The 14,485-nt window shown below is 32.6% G+C and overlaps 6 protein-coding genes across 6 annotated transcripts; 4 read left to right on the top strand and 2 right to left on the bottom strand.

Moving 5' to 3' along the window:
* The first annotated feature begins 73 nt into the window (after window positions 1–73).
* mop (tyrosine-protein phosphatase non-receptor type protein myopic) lies at window positions 74–6,106 on the top strand. The gene is made up of 6 exons (XM_070636090.1): window positions 74–272; window positions 413–4,957; window positions 5,015–5,196; window positions 5,254–5,441; window positions 5,502–5,621; window positions 5,675–6,106. Exons 1-6 carry the CDS (start codon window positions 189–191, stop codon window positions 5,791–5,793), a joined length of 5,238 nt encoding a protein of 1,745 aa, XP_070492191.1. The 5' UTR covers window positions 74–188; the 3' UTR covers window positions 5,794–6,106.
* LOC139087311 (tRNA-uridine aminocarboxypropyltransferase 1) lies at window positions 5,886–7,125 on the bottom strand. Its single transcript, XM_070636094.1, has 2 exons — window positions 6,841–7,125; window positions 5,886–6,784 (listed from the first exon to the last, which is right to left on the bottom strand). Exons 1-2 carry the CDS (start codon window positions 7,003–7,005, stop codon window positions 5,999–6,001), a joined length of 951 nt encoding a protein of 316 aa, XP_070492195.1. The 5' UTR covers window positions 7,006–7,125; the 3' UTR covers window positions 5,886–5,998.
* Window positions 7,115–7,999, top strand: Tbcb (tubulin-binding cofactor B). Its single transcript, XM_070636095.1, has 2 exons — window positions 7,115–7,315; window positions 7,392–7,999. Exons 1-2 carry the CDS (start codon window positions 7,193–7,195, stop codon window positions 7,992–7,994), a joined length of 726 nt encoding a protein of 241 aa, XP_070492196.1. The 5' UTR covers window positions 7,115–7,192; the 3' UTR covers window positions 7,995–7,999.
* A 207-nt stretch (window positions 8,000–8,206) lies between these two features.
* On the top strand, window positions 8,207–9,740 carry LOC139087310 (nuclear pore complex protein Nup50-like). Its single transcript, XM_070636093.1, has one exon. The coding sequence runs from the start codon at window positions 8,233–8,235 to the stop codon at window positions 9,508–9,510; it is 1,278 nt and encodes a 425-aa protein (XP_070492194.1). The 5' UTR covers window positions 8,207–8,232; the 3' UTR covers window positions 9,511–9,740.
* On the bottom strand, window positions 9,589–12,181 carry LOC139087309 (protein lin-9 homolog). Its single transcript, XM_070636092.1, has 2 exons — window positions 12,036–12,181; window positions 9,589–11,728 (listed from the first exon to the last, which is right to left on the bottom strand). The coding sequence occupies exon 2, from the start codon at window positions 11,703–11,705 to the stop codon at window positions 9,810–9,812; it is 1,896 nt and encodes a 631-aa protein (XP_070492193.1). The 5' UTR covers window positions 11,706–11,728; window positions 12,036–12,181; the 3' UTR covers window positions 9,589–9,809.
* A 71-nt stretch (window positions 12,182–12,252) lies between these two features.
* On the top strand, window positions 12,253–14,473 carry eIF2Bepsilon (eukaryotic translation initiation factor 2B subunit epsilon). Its single transcript, XM_070635855.1, has 3 exons — window positions 12,253–12,402; window positions 12,470–12,594; window positions 12,655–14,473. The coding sequence occupies exons 1-3, from the start codon at window positions 12,316–12,318 to the stop codon at window positions 14,405–14,407; spliced, it is 1,965 nt and encodes a 654-aa protein (XP_070491956.1). The 5' UTR covers window positions 12,253–12,315; the 3' UTR covers window positions 14,408–14,473.
* Window positions 14,474–14,485: the final 12 nt, after the last annotated feature.

Below are 14,485 nucleotides of genomic sequence, written 5' to 3' on the forward strand. Positions count from 1 at the left end.
TTTTAGGGATTTGAGTATTGACAGTCAGACAGAATATTATTTTTTAAGTATTTGCTGAGAAAACTTGGTAAAAACAAAAGTGAAGTTGGCTGCAATTGATGAAATATCAAAGGAAAAGAAAATTTTATTAAAATTGTAATTTAAAGTGTATTTTGATAGGAAATAGATAGTCTTAGGAGTTGAAAAATATGGAGGCAGTTAAAAGACTACCCATGATATGTTTTGACATAAAAAATAGCCCGGAATCGACATCATTTCACAACTTAAAACAGGTAAAATGAATTTTCATTTTTGGGAACAAGAAAAAAGTTATGAGTAATTCAATTAACTATTTTCTCACGTCTTTGTTTGTACGATTTTTATCACATAAAGTTATAAATGATTATCAAAATAAATTTGTTATTATCTACAGTGTATTGCTGAATATTATGGCGAAGATCCAGATTCGTATACAAAGGAATTTAGGGAACTAGAAGAATTACGTGGATTGGCATGTAGACCAAGAGTCGATATTGATTGCTGTAATACAATAAAACGTTATTATTCACAATTGCATAGCCTTCAGAATCGCTTTCCACTGTCGTCTGAAACAGAATTATTGAATTTTGCATGGAAGGATATTTATTCTGGATCTACATGGCATACGAGTAATATAAGGTACGAAATGGCATCAACATTGTACAACATTGCTGCATTGCATTCAAAATTGGGCGTAGAAGAAGAAAGAGTTGATCCGGAAAGTATGAAATTGGCATGTACTTACTTCCAATGTGCTGCTTGGGCTTTTGGTGAAATTAAAAGTCAATATGGATTGTTATTAAGGAGTGATTTGTCTGCGGAACTGATGATTTTTATGCAACAAATATGCTTTGCACAAGCTCAAGAATGTATTCTTGAAAAGAGTTTAGCCGATAATAGAAAAGCTGGAATTATTGCTAAAGTTACAGCTCAAGTAATTAGTTTCTATAATGCCGCAATGTCTGCATTGTTTAGCCAGAATGAAGATGGTACTATTCAAGAATTGATTGGAAATAAGCTGTACAAGGAATGGATAAAATACATAAAGTTCAAGACCTCATATTTAAGCAGTATTTTATTCCTTTATCAAGGACAAAATAGCGAGGAACAAAGAAAAATGGGAGAACGTCTAGCGTTATTTAATGCAGCATGTGATCGATTAGAAGAAGCTAAAAAGGAAGTAAAAGGAATGAACAAGATCGAAATTATCAATGAAGCTTTAGTTTTAGCGACTGATATAATAGAAGGCAAACGTAAGAATGCCAAACAAGAAAATGAATTTATTTATCATGAGACCATTCCTGACATAAGCACGATATCTGCAGTGCAAGGTGCAAATCTGGTTCAAGGAATTTCATTTGATGTAACTGATCCACAAATTATTGGTGAAGATATTTTCAAGCGCCTAGTTCCAATGAAGGCACATGAAAATCTTTCATTATACAGCGAGGAAAAGGCACAGATTTTAAGAAAATTGAGTGCAAAAATTGATGAACGAGATGCAGAATTATCATCTTTCATGGGTTCATTAAATATTGAATTATTGAACTCAATGAAACAATCACAAATAAGACTCCCACAAAATTTGGTTGATCGTTGTGCTGAATTAAATGCAAAGCCGAATGCAATTTCTGATTTAATCGAGTCTATGTCAAATCTTGGAAATATCTGTGCTGAAGTAGAAATGTCATTAAATGAAATCAAGCAGATTTTGGATGAAGAAAGTAAACAGGAACAAAATTTCCAAAAGCAAATCGGCAAACGTCCGTCAGTTCATATGAGTGAATTGACTCGTGAATTCACTAAATATTTGGATGCTCATAGCAAAGCTGGTGAAAGTAACGACACTTTAAGAAAGGCAATGGAATTGCACGTTAGTAATTTGAAGATTCTTGCACAGCCATTATCATCTTTAAAATCACAAGTTCCACAAAGTGACGTAATTGATGAAGAAGTTCGTAAAGAACTAGAAGTGCTTTTAAATAAAGTAGAGGAAATGAAAGCACAACGTGATGGAATTTATAATGAATTGAGGGATCAAATTTTAAACAAGGACGACATTACGTCTCAGCTTATTGCCCATGGTGATAAAGACGTAGAAGAATTATTCAAAAAAGAACTGAAAAAGTATTCACAAAGTGTCAATATAATCGAACAGAACTTAATTGCACAGGGAAATATCTTGAAAGCTTTAACTGATACTTATGCAAAACATGCAATGAGTCTTAAAGCTTTCAATGATGCAAAATCAAAACGTGAACAGTTTTATTCAAGTTTAATTAATTCCTTTGACGTTTATGAAGATTTATTGTCGAAAAGTGCAAAAGGATTAGATTTTTATAAGAAGCTTCATGGTAACATCCAAAAATTAATGTCAAGAGTAAAAGCTGCACGAGATGTTCAAGACGAAGAAAGGCAACAACTTTTGAAAACTACTTTACCGAAAAGTCAACCAATCGATAAGCCTGATAATTCAATGAAAGTCTATCCAGATCAAAGTAATATTGTGCCACAAATGAATACCCAAATTCCTCAACCAACAACCACAGGAATGAAATTAAAAGACTATATTAAAAATGGTATGGTTCCAAATATTGGAAATATTCGAGACGAATCTAAAATTCCAGCAATTCGTCCAAATCCTTTGGGAGAAGAAAATATATCAGCAACAAATATTACAACATGTTCTACAGTAAATTATCCTACGACTGCAACTTACAACTCTCAGCAATATTATCAGCAGCAAATGTATCCAAATCAACAATATTATCAACAACAAATACAAAATAATCCTCAGACATTGAATCAAGGAAGCAATAAAATAGTTTCATCAGCTCCAATATCCAATTATTCGCAAACAACGAGTCAAGCAACGACTGGTTATGTCAATCCGATGTACCAAAATAATCAAATGTATGATATGAATGCATACAATCAGAATTATGGCGCTTATCAATCTCAATATCAGCAGCCAGCTAATCAAAAACCTATTCCAACGTCGAACGTACCAACGTCGTTTCCAAACACACCTACATCAAGTCAGCAAAATAACTTTACAGGATATTACAATAATCAACAAGTTTCACAAAATTCAGCAATGCCTAATCAAAATGTATACGCAAATCAGAATACAAGTCAACAAAATGTGTCTCAAAGTCAGGCAATAAATCCAGTCGTTCAAACGTCAAATAATCAAAATGTGTCTCAAAATCAGACAATAAATCCAGTCGTTCAATCGTCAAATAATCAAAATATATCTACTCCATATTCAACATGTTCTACTCCATATTATCAGCAACAGCCAACTAATGGAGATTTCATTCAGAATATTTACAAGAGTCAGTTACAATATCCAACTGTTCAGAATCCAATTCAAAATTATCCAACAACTTCAACTCCATCATCAACTGGATTTATTCAAAACTCTGTACAAAATCCAGCATTTCAAGCAACTTCACAGTCATCTTCTCAATTACAAAATTCACAGCAACAGTATAATAATTTACCTGGCAACTATCAAACTCAGCAATCTGTTCAAAATTATCAATATAATCAATATGGACAAACAGCAACATCACAAAATTATCCATACTCGAGTCCAACAAGTGCGTCTAATGTGAGTCAAGGAAATCAATCAAATCCTCAATCTCAAGTAAAGCAGTCATCGATGTATTATCAAAATAATATGCAAAATACACCACAGTCAATAAATTCATCGGTATCGATGCAAAATCCAACTGTTCCTTCATCTTTACAACAAAGTACTACCAGTATTGGAAATTCCCAGACACAAGTTACTCAATCTAACATGTATTATCAAAACATGCCGGGAATGATAATATCCCATACTAATATGAGTCCATCAACTTCACTTCAAAATATGCAGGCACATCCAAATGCTTACAATTATGCAAATAATGTGCAAAACACGCAAGTTTCAGCTTCACAAAATATTCAACCATCTCAAAATGCTGTTAATCAAGTATCAAGTTATCAGAATATTCAAGGAAACCCAACACAAAATGTCCAAGGTGCTACTCTAAATCAAAACATTCAAGCAACACCTCAAAACATCCATGGAGCATCTCAAAACATTCACGCAACGCCTCAAAATATTCAAGCAGCGCCTCAAAACATCCAAGTAACGCCTCAAAACATTCAAACAACACCACAAAACATTCAAGGACCTGTCTCTCAAAGCAATCAAGCAACGACTCAAGTAGCACCAAAACCAGCTATAACATCTAAAAATGTTGATTTGTTATCAGATATTGATTTCTCAATTCCATCGTCAACCATTAACAACATTCCATTATTGACACCAATTAGTATTACAGCGAAAAAAGATGAGGTGGTAAAAGAAGTAAAGGATTCACCGAAAAAAGTAGTGGAACCGCCGCATCCAGTGGTTCAAAGTCAAATCAAATTAAATGACGATTTGGCTGATCTCGATTTTAGTTCCTTAACAATGACTATGATTTCACCACAAATTGTGCAACCTAAAGTCGAGGAACCGAAGACATTTGAGGATCCATTTGACGATGTGAATGTATTGAAACAATTTCACAAGGAAGTTGAAAGTTTAGAGAAATATATGGAAACGTTGACTGTAAAGACATTAAATGGAATAACTCCCTTGGCAAATAAATGGAAGGAACTTCAAGATCTCTTAGTTAAGGACGAGTCATCAAGAAGTATTTCTATTGCTAAACTGTTCCCTGATAAAAACAGATTTGCTGACTTTTTGCCATACGATCATGGACGAGTTTTGTTGCCTACATCTACAGATAATTACATCAATGCTGCTATGGTCAGAAATTGTGGACCAGTTTCATTTATCATGGCTCAAATTCCAATGGATAATACTATGAATGATTATTGGGAAATGGTTTGGTCACAAAAGGCAAATGTATTAGTTTGCCTTTATTCCAGTTCTGAGGTAATTTATTTCTAGTTATTCTTGATATTTTGAATTAAAATTATTATAATTTTATAGCTACTCGACCCATTTTGGCCACAAAATATAAATGTTGAAAAATCATATGGAGAAGTTACTGTGACTTTATTAAAGCAGTTTGAATTGTCACATTGCTTTGAAAAGCAGCTCAAACTCACAAAACATGGATCTGATACAACAATGGAAGTTTCATTACTTCAAATAAAGAACTGGAAAAAGACGTAAGAGATTCATATTGATGCCCAATTGTGCTTAATCTAAAGTTTATTTTATTTTAGATCTGCTGATCACATACTTGATATTTCAAACAATATAATTACATCATTTAAGCAAATTAATCCTAGTGGCAAGCAATATCCTCCAATTGTTCTAAGTTGCATTAGTGGCGGTTCTGAAAGATCTGGTTTACTGACTCTTGCAATAAGTGCAATATTTGCAACACAAATGAAGAAACCAACGTTATTAAGTATGTAGTGTAAATAGCTTAAATGGAAGCAATATATTAATAATCTTTTGAATATTTCAGACGTTGTAGATCATTGGTTTAGAGTATGTTCTCAGAGAAAAGGCGTTCTTGATAATGAAAGTTATTTACAATTGTCTCTACAAATTGTACTAAACAATTCACATAGAATTCTGAACAAGCGTAAGTGAATCATCAACAAATGGCAAGCATTGTTTAATAAACTTTATTTCTAGGTGGGATCATGACGTCATATCAAGTTAAGAATGCTGAAAAACTGAGTTCACCAATGGAGACTGAGAAAATAGTTAAAGACTCATTACAAGAGCTGGATCCTTTTTGGAAGTTTAAGTAAATTTAAATTTAATTCAATTCCTTTTATTATGTTTTTAATAATGCCTTATGTGAACGAAAGAAGAATATAAATTATTTATGTTATCGTCAGTTATGATTTTATTTTTTAAAATATATACCTAATCGCATATATTCGCTTTTATTCCTTTAACAAAAAAATAATAATTATATTATAATTAATGTACTTTGACATTTTCTATTCATTGTTATTCGGAAAGAGGTTTATTAGGATCATCTAATGAATGTATGAGGGAGTGCATGAAAGAAAAGAAGAATAATAAATTATCATATTGTCCATTGTATGGTGTATTTAATTCATTTTGTTCTGTATCGTCACTTGATATGATTTTATCTTCAGGTATCCAGTCAGTATTTAACAATTGAAAGTCTTTCAAGCAATTGTCATAATAATTTTTAGATATTCCAAAAGCATTCACGTGAAACTCTAAGAGAAATTGATGAATAGCTTCGATAGTGCTAAGGAACCAATTTGGAGCACCTTTTTGTTTACGCCAAAATTTTGTGATTCTGTTCTGAATAATCACGGTGCTTAATGCTTGAATTCGTTTATCTTGATAAATTCCTCTACATTGCTTCCAAGTGCTGTCTATAAATATAGCTTTTTTGATAGGCAAATTGTCTAAAGTATAGACTTTTTCTGATTCATTGCTTTTTGAAACAACTTCTTGCTGTTTCTCTTCGTCCACAATTTCTTTGAGATTTTTCTTTAACAGAGTGCCAATACGATATCCTTTTTCTAATCCATGATTCTCTTTTAATTCAAGCTTCCTACATCCTTTAAATAGACTTTTTATATCTACGGCATTTGGAGATACAAACAATAGCACACAATCTTCTTCTTTTTCATAATCCGGTATGTTAGGAAACTCATAGATATTCACTTGATCTCCAGCAAGCATTTTTGCATGACAACTTGTACTTTTCCCATCGACTTCTTGCCTGTGCTTAATTATGTCAACTTTAAATGGAAGCTAAAAGAAGCAAGAACTTAGTAATATTAACATAAAGCTTTTACTTAACATTATACCTTAACATTGGGGACACGAATTTCAGGATGAGGAATCGAATCTGAATAACAGTAGAATTTCCGGTTCTTTTTACATAAATTGCACTTGAATCGTTCATTTACATCAAATAGATGAAAATAATCAGCTATATTTAAGCTAGGATACGGTTTTTGAAAATTCCTCATTATTTTTTCACTATTTACTCGTGTACTATTTGTTGATATCTAGACATGCAGCATTCAAAATCACGACATGCGTTATGTTTGTAGCATGAAACTGACTAGAAACCACACGCACACTATTACATATTTTTTTGTAAACAATACCAATATAGATTTTTTAGGAACTTAAAAAAATTAAATTTTACTCAAAATGGGTGAAAATATCCAAGTTATTACGTCGGAATTTGTGAAATTAAACGTCTCTAATTCATCAAATGATGTGGTATCATTTGAGAAGAAGTTTGACAAGAAATTAACGATTGAGGAACTAAAAGTAAGTAAAATTGAATGACTCATAAACAAAAGTATGAACAAGATCTTAATTTCTACTATTAATTAATTACTTACAGTCAAAACTTGAAGTTTTAACTGGTGGAAATAAGGGAACAATGCAATTAGAACTTTATTCTGGATCAAAATTAATCTGCAAGATAGATAATGATTGTGCACTTTTTGGATCATATCCAATTGATGACAATATGAGACTTCATGTGATCGATAACATAATTTCCTTTGATCAGGATGTTGATAAATTTGAGCTAACAGATACGCAATATGAAAATCGACAGGATTCAGTTCGTTCATTCCTTAAACGCAATCGATTAGGAAAGTATAATGAAGAAGAAATGAAACAACTGGAACTTAAAAAGCAAGAAGCTGAGAAAAGAGAACTTGAACGATTGGAGAAAATTACAATTGGATCACGATGTAAAGTAACGACTACTGGACATCCAACGAGAATTGGAACAGTTATGTATAAAGGCGAACTTGAAGGAAAGAAGGGATTGTTTGTTGGAGTGAAATTTGATGAGCCTTTGGGTGTGAATGATGGATCTGCGAATGGCAAAAAGTATTTCGACTGTCAACCAAAGTATGGAAGCTTTGTTCTACCATCTGCTGTAGAAATTGGTGATTTTCCTGTAGAAGAAATTGATTTTGATGATGAAATTTAAATCCAGCTAATCAAATTGGCATAAATATTAAGCATACTCATAAAATTCCTTACTGGATGTCCTTTTGCACTTTTATTTCTAACGCTTTATTTAAATTTAATTTTTTTTATTTTCTAAGAGCTTAAATCACAGAAAGCAACTCTGAAATTTCTAACCTTAAAAATATTAATTGAAAAAGGAATAAAAAAAATAAATTGTTAATTTAATTAAAATAAACGCACATAAAAGAGATTACAGTATGTCTTTCAAGAGAACAGCCGGATCAGAATTAAATCATGATAATTGGAATGAAGAACAAGAAAGTGAAGATGCAGGAGAGTTTAAAAAAGCCTCTGATGATATTTTGCAAAAAAGGGTAAAAAAAGTAGCAAAAAGAAGAATTGGAACTGATTCTGACGATAAACCGGCATCAAATCCCTTTGGGGCGTTCGGTGGTTTTGGAAGTTCCACTCCTGCTGCTTCCTCTCCATTTAGCTTCCTTTCAAAATTGCCTGCCGTAACGCCGCAAACAAAAACAAATGGAGAAGTTAAGTCATCCATTGAAAGCAACAAAACAGAAAAGCCTAATACAGAATACTTAAGTAAAGTTAAGTCATTAAACACGGCATTTGTTGATTGGATTAAATCTAATATTGATGAAAATAAAGGACTGTGCGATCTCACACCGATATTTAAAGATTATGAGAAATATATGAAGGAATGCAAGGAATTAAAAGACAAAAAGGCGCCAGCATCAAACACTGACGAAAAAGAAACTTCAAAATCAACCTTTACTTTTGGAAAACCAGTATCAGCTAATTCTAATTCTACCGCAAGCTTTGTATCAGCACCAGACTCAACTCCAAGCATATTCACATCAATTCCAAAATCAGACTCAATTTCACCTGCTAAGCCAGCAGTTTCCGAAAGTAAACCTTTCAGCTTCGGACTTTCTCCATCAAATTCAATAACAAGCAATTTATCAGCAGCTCCATCATTTTCATTTGGAGGATTACAAAAGACATCCACAGCGATTACATCTACTCCAGCACCACTTTTTGGAAATTTGACTAACACTTCATCAGTTCCATTTTCATTTAGTAATGTTGGTCAAAATACTACAACTGCTGCAACAGAAAGCAAAACAAATGATGAGGAAGCTGAAGAGGAACCACCGAAAAATGAGTTTGTTCCAGTTGTCGAAGAAGACAGTTTATACTCTAAAAGATGTAAAGTTTTTGTTAAAAGTGGAGCTGATTATGCTGATCGTGGTATTGGTACATTATTCTTAAAGAAAGTTGATGACAAGGTCCAGCTGATTGTTAGAGCCGATACGAATCTCGGAAATATTTTATTAAATATAATAATTTGTGATGGATTGCCAACCAGTCGATTAGGCAAGAATAATGTAATGATTGTCTGCCTTCCAACTCCTGAAAGCAAACCTCCACCGATTCCAGTTTTAGTACGTGTAAAAACAGCAGCCGAAGCAGATGAGCTACTCGCAACACTTGAAAAATACAAGAATGCATCATAAAAAGGATAATTTTTTTTTTTAATTTTTATTACCTTTTAATTCATCTTATTATTACTGTTTAATTCATAAGGACATTGATTCTATTGAATTATGTTCGAACATAAATAGAGCATGATTCTCTTTTATTAGTGTCTCTCAAGAAAAAATTGTTGAAAAATCATTTATGATCAATTAGTTTAGATAATTAATAATAATAAAAAATACACGAGAAAAAAAATGATAAATCCAAAGTCATAGTAAAGTGTTTCCTTCTTTCTTCCTCCCCATTCTCAACTAAATGTCATAAAAAATAATTAAATTTATATACCAAGAACATAATCTTCTTCAAGCACTTCAATTTCTTGCGGTTGTGGTTGATTATCGTCAAAAATTCCAATTTGTATCTGATGAATATGACTTTGAACACTTCTCTCGAATAGCGACCTATTTTCTGAATCTAATGACTTGCTCGTCTCTATTAAACATCCACTTAACACTTCCTCAACATTTGTATATTGCTCATTCTTCAAGTTTGATGTCACCCACATAATAGTCGCTAAATTTCCTATCAATCTTATCATCGTGTCATCCTGAATAGCATTATTATTATTCTTAGCGAATGTTTGCATTGCCAAATCCCGACATTTTTCTCTCAAATATGTTGGCGTTATTGTTTGAAGTTCTTCTGGATCTGTGACAAAGAAGTCAACTTGTGCTTGCAAAATATTCATATAGTCAGCTAAATCGCGATTAATTCTTTCCATTTCCACTAAAAGTGTAGCATATTTCTTTTGGAAATCTTCAGGTGCATTATCTCCGAAAGATTTAACGACTTCAGCCTCAACATTGAGTCTACGGATTTTGAGAAGTTGTAAATGTTTAATTTCAAGTGTTTTTCGGACCAAAACCATTGTTTCAAGTAATTTAATAGGATATCCGCCTATTGAGCCGGTCGTTGGTAAAACTAATGTTGGGAGCTTTGGTTTTTGATACCCTTCAAGTTTTATGAAGCTGCTACTTGATGACAACATTGGATCGCTTCTCTGGAAGTTGTTAACATGATGTCCAGCGAATGATGAATACGCTCCAGTTAATTTCAATGGAGAAACCATATAATATGAAATATCTGGTCGATTAATGAAATCCTTTGTGAGTTTATTCAAGTTTAATGTATCTTGAAACTCTGATGCCATAACTTCATAATCGGGAATTTCTTGTGATCCAATTCCTTGACGTTCAAAAACAATTCGATATGAGTGACTTTTATGAACTAAGCCATCAATAGTACCAGTAAATAGACCGTCTTGTGGTTTACGTAATCGAGCAGTGACTTTTGTACCTATTGTAAACGGCACAGGAATTTCAGCTGGCAAATCGCAGACAAATGAAGAATCGCCAGTTTTTCTTGATTGCAATAGACGAATTTTTTGACGTTTACGTTCCAATTCAATTCTTTCTTCCTCAAAGAATTTTGCACTACACCTTCTTGGCTTTCCAAAAGTTCTACGAATTTTATTCCATTCAATACGTGTCATCATGCGTGTCTTAAGCCTTGGAAACATGTCAACTAAGCATATTTCAAAATCATTAGTTCCCAAGAATATGGCTCGATCAATGTTACTGTAGAAGAATTCATACATGACAAATTTGTGGGCTTTTGGAAGTTTCAATAAATTTCTTAGCCGCAATCCGATCCTTTGACATGCTTTCTTATCAATATTAGTCATATTCATTGCCTCCGTGTATGTTGTTGTTGTCTTTAAAACCTTTTTCTTTGGCCCTCGTTTTATACCTTTCTGTCCACTTTTTACTGATTCTGAACTGTCTTCCTCCTCATTCTCATTCTCTGAATTTTCTGAATCATCATTTTCGTCCTTTTGTGGTTTCCTACTTTTTGGTGGTTGCTTTTTTACTGACTTGACGACTGCTTTAAGTGGGGACGAAACTGGAGTTTTTACAATTGGCTTTTTAATCGGGGAACCTTTTGTTGGACTTTTTGCTTCTTCTAATTCATCTTCATATTTTGAATTTTTCTTTCGTATTCTTGCTGGTCTACCACGAGCATTTAATTTTTGCAATGGTGATCCTTTCTTCTTTTTTACTGGCAACTCCGTTCCAACTCGATGCAAACCTAACGCTGCAGGTCCAAAAGATTCATCTTCCTCCTCTTCACAACTTTCAAATGAATCGTCTTTTTTCGCATCCTCCTCAGACATTTTCACTGGTATTTATTTTGTATCTAAAAAGTATATATTTTTATTAATCATTTGCTGGATCATGTAATTATGTAAATTGAGCGGGATAATATCCTCGTGAAAAAATCTGGATTGCAACGAATAATTTTTAAATAATTTAAATTTTTCGATTTTTACCGTTTAATATTTTTGGTAAAAGATAGTTAATTCAATTAATAGGATCAAATAGAAGTGAATTAATTTAACTATAATTAAATTTTGATGATTAAGAAAAATCGTAAACAACGCTTGCTTGGTTGTTGTTTGGAAAATTGAAAATCTTTAAAAACACACAATATTCAGAATATTCACCTGTTATTTCAACTATAATTAATATTGTTACTGGTTTTAAGCGTAATGCGTTGGTTATATGATCTGTTAATAGCCTTTTTTAATGTTTTTAAGGCAATTTTAAGAATGATAAAATAACAGAAAAAAATGAATAGAAAATTTCAACGGATTCTTCGTTCGGTAATTTTTTTGGATTTGTATTTTTTTTTGATCTTTCAAAACTTCGATATAACGGACAAGAAAACAATCACATTGTAAAGTCAACAAAATATTTCTTATTTAATTAATTGCTCGAGTAACTATGGAGAAGAAGGAAGTAATACAAGCTGTAGTAATGGCAGATAACTTTAGTGATTGCTTTAAACCTTTCACTTCGTTCAATTCTCCTGTAAGTTTGTCATAATTAACAAAAATAGTTTATCAAATTTTTAATTACTTATTTACATTTATATTAGGCACTACTACCTGTTGTTAATGTTCCTTTACTTAGCTACGTGCTTGAAACACTCAATAGAAATGGCGTGGAGGAAGTATGGGTTGTGTGCTCAACCTTTGTCGAAAAAGTCAGGGAATTTGTGAAGTAAGAAGAAATAACATCCTGATCTTGTGAAATTAACTAATATTTGCGGTTTATTTACAGGAAGGGTATCGAACAATACATGACATGGTCTGTTGGAATGACTGTCCAAGTAATGGGATGTGAAGTGAGAAGTTTAGGAGATGCTATGAGGGAATTGGATGGAAAAGGAATGCTACGTGGAGATTTTATATTAATGAATTTTGATACAATCTCAAATGCAAAGTTAATTCCATTGATCATGAAAAAGCACAAAGAGAACTGCAAGACAGATAAAGATACTGCCATGACTGTTGTTTATAAGAAAATTATGGCAGGACAGAGAACAGGAAATGAAGTGCTAGTTGTTACAAATAAACAAACAAGTAGATTGCTCTTCCATCATCGAATCCATTCGACAATTAAGGAAGATAAGTTTAAATTTCCAATTGAAATATTTTTGGAAAATCAAGAAGTAGAGATTCATCATGATTTAATGGATCCACAAATTTCTATCTGTTCACCAAATGCTCTACCACTATTTACGGACAATTTTGATTACGATACTAGAGATCAGTTTATCCGTGGATTGGTAATGAATCAGGAACTTCAAGCAGCTTCGATTTATGTCGCACAATTGCCAAATGAACAATATGCAGCCAAAGTTAGTGATTGGATGGCTTACGATATGGTGTCACAAGATATTATTAATAGATGGGTGTATCCATTAGTTCCCGACATGGGAGTTTGCTTATTGAAACAACAATACTTGTTCCTTAAGAATAATATTTACAGAAATAATTCGGTTAAAACTGAAAGGAATTGTGTCCTCAAAAACGACCTAGTTTTACACGAAAGCTGTAATATTGGAGATAAATCTCTCCTGTCTAGATGTGTTCTTGGTAAAAACTGTACAATTGGAAAGAATTGTACTATCCAAAACTCGTATATCTTTGATAATGTGACAATTGAAGATAATTGTGTTATCAAGAATTCTATAATTGGATCAAATGTGAAGATTCATTCAGGATGTTCAATAACAGAAGGAAGTGTTATTTCTAATGATTGTGTCATTAAATCTAAAAACATTACTGGATGGCTCATTCAATCACAGATTCCAGAACAAGACGACTATTCTGTTGACACTTTTGAGAAACTTAATGAACAGGCATATAGAATAAAGGAAGAGGCACCACAAATGAACGATTCAGAGGATGATTTGGACGATGATAATAATGATTGGCAGAACTATATTAAACTTAAGCAATTTTCACCACATTATGAATCAAGTAATTACAGCTCAAGGAATGAAAGTGAAGATGAAGAAAATGAAGCTGAAATGCCACAAGAAGATTCCCATGTGTTCTTTACAGAAGTTTCTGACCTGCTTAAACGTGGATTTGAGGAAAAATCAGATCCTGACAATCTCATTTTGGAAATTAATTCCTCTCGATTTGCTAATCACATGCTATTGAATGAAGTAAACTTTTATGTCGTTAAAGCTACTTTATGTCTGCCACTTATCCAAGGAAATACTGATCCATTAGAAGGATTTAAAGAAGTCTATAAAAATCTCGAAAAAGTCATCAAGAATTATATAAAAGGAGATTATGCAATGGTCGATTGCCTTAATGCAATTATTGAATGCTGTGAAGAGTACGAAGAATGCAAGCCAAAATTAATGAAACTCCTCCATTTCCTATACAACGAAGATATTCTTTCAGAGGAAGTAATTTTATCATGGTACGAAGACAATGAGGTTGAATGGGTCAAGAGGACTTTAAAGAAATTCATCGAATGGCTCCAGCAAGAAAGTGAGGAATCTGATTCCGACTAGATTTAATCTTATGTTCACAGCTTTTTAAAAAGTTTAACAATAAAATATTCGTCAAACTACTCAAAATACTTTATTTTC

This window comes from Chironomus tepperi, unplaced genomic scaffold, assembly GCF_022539635.2.
Source record: "Chironomus tepperi strain 1889 unplaced genomic scaffold, CSIRO-AGI_Ctep_v1 contig_100, whole genome shotgun sequence".
Lineage (NCBI taxonomy): Eukaryota > Metazoa > Arthropoda > Insecta > Diptera > Chironomidae > Chironomus > Chironomus tepperi.

What these genes read in the sequence shown, in the direction of transcription:
- mop (XM_070636090.1), top strand. Translation starts at nt 189, where the DNA reads ATGGAGGCAGTTAAAAGACTACCCATGATATGTTTTGACATAAAAAAT. An exon ending in CATTTCACAACTTAAAACAG is followed by an intron (nt 273 to 412) that starts GTAAAATGAATT and finishes TATTATCTACAG; the next exon opens with TGTATTGCTGAATATTATGG. An exon ending in ATAAAGAACTGGAAAAAGAC is followed by an intron (nt 5,197 to 5,253) that starts GTAAGAGATTCA and finishes ATTTTATTTTAG; the next exon opens with ATCTGCTGATCACATACTTG.
- Tbcb (XM_070636095.1), top strand. Translation starts at nt 7,193, where the DNA reads ATGGGTGAAAATATCCAAGTTATTACGTCGGAATTTGTGAAATTAAAC. An exon ending in TAACGATTGAGGAACTAAAA is followed by an intron (nt 7,316 to 7,391) that starts GTAAGTAAAATT and finishes AATTACTTACAG; the next exon opens with TCAAAACTTGAAGTTTTAAC.
- LOC139087309 (XM_070636092.1), bottom strand. Translation starts at nt 11,705, where the DNA reads ATGTCTGAGGAGGATGCGAAAAAAGACGATTCATTTGAAAGTTGTGAA.
- LOC139087311 (XM_070636094.1), bottom strand. Translation starts at nt 7,005, where the DNA reads ATGAGGAATTTTCAAAAACCGTATCCTAGCTTAAATATAGCTGATTAT. An exon ending in TTCGTGTCCCCAATGTTAAG is followed by an intron (nt 6,785 to 6,840) that starts GTATAATGTTAA and finishes TGCTTCTTTTAG; the next exon opens with CTTCCATTTAAAGTTGACAT.
- LOC139087310 (XM_070636093.1), top strand. Translation starts at nt 8,233, where the DNA reads ATGTCTTTCAAGAGAACAGCCGGATCAGAATTAAATCATGATAATTGG.
- eIF2Bepsilon (XM_070635855.1), top strand. Translation starts at nt 12,316, where the DNA reads ATGGAGAAGAAGGAAGTAATACAAGCTGTAGTAATGGCAGATAACTTT. An exon ending in TCACTTCGTTCAATTCTCCT is followed by an intron (nt 12,403 to 12,469) that starts GTAAGTTTGTCA and finishes CATTTATATTAG; the next exon opens with GCACTACTACCTGTTGTTAA. An exon ending in AAAGTCAGGGAATTTGTGAA is followed by an intron (nt 12,595 to 12,654) that starts GTAAGAAGAAAT and finishes GTTTATTTACAG; the next exon opens with GAAGGGTATCGAACAATACA.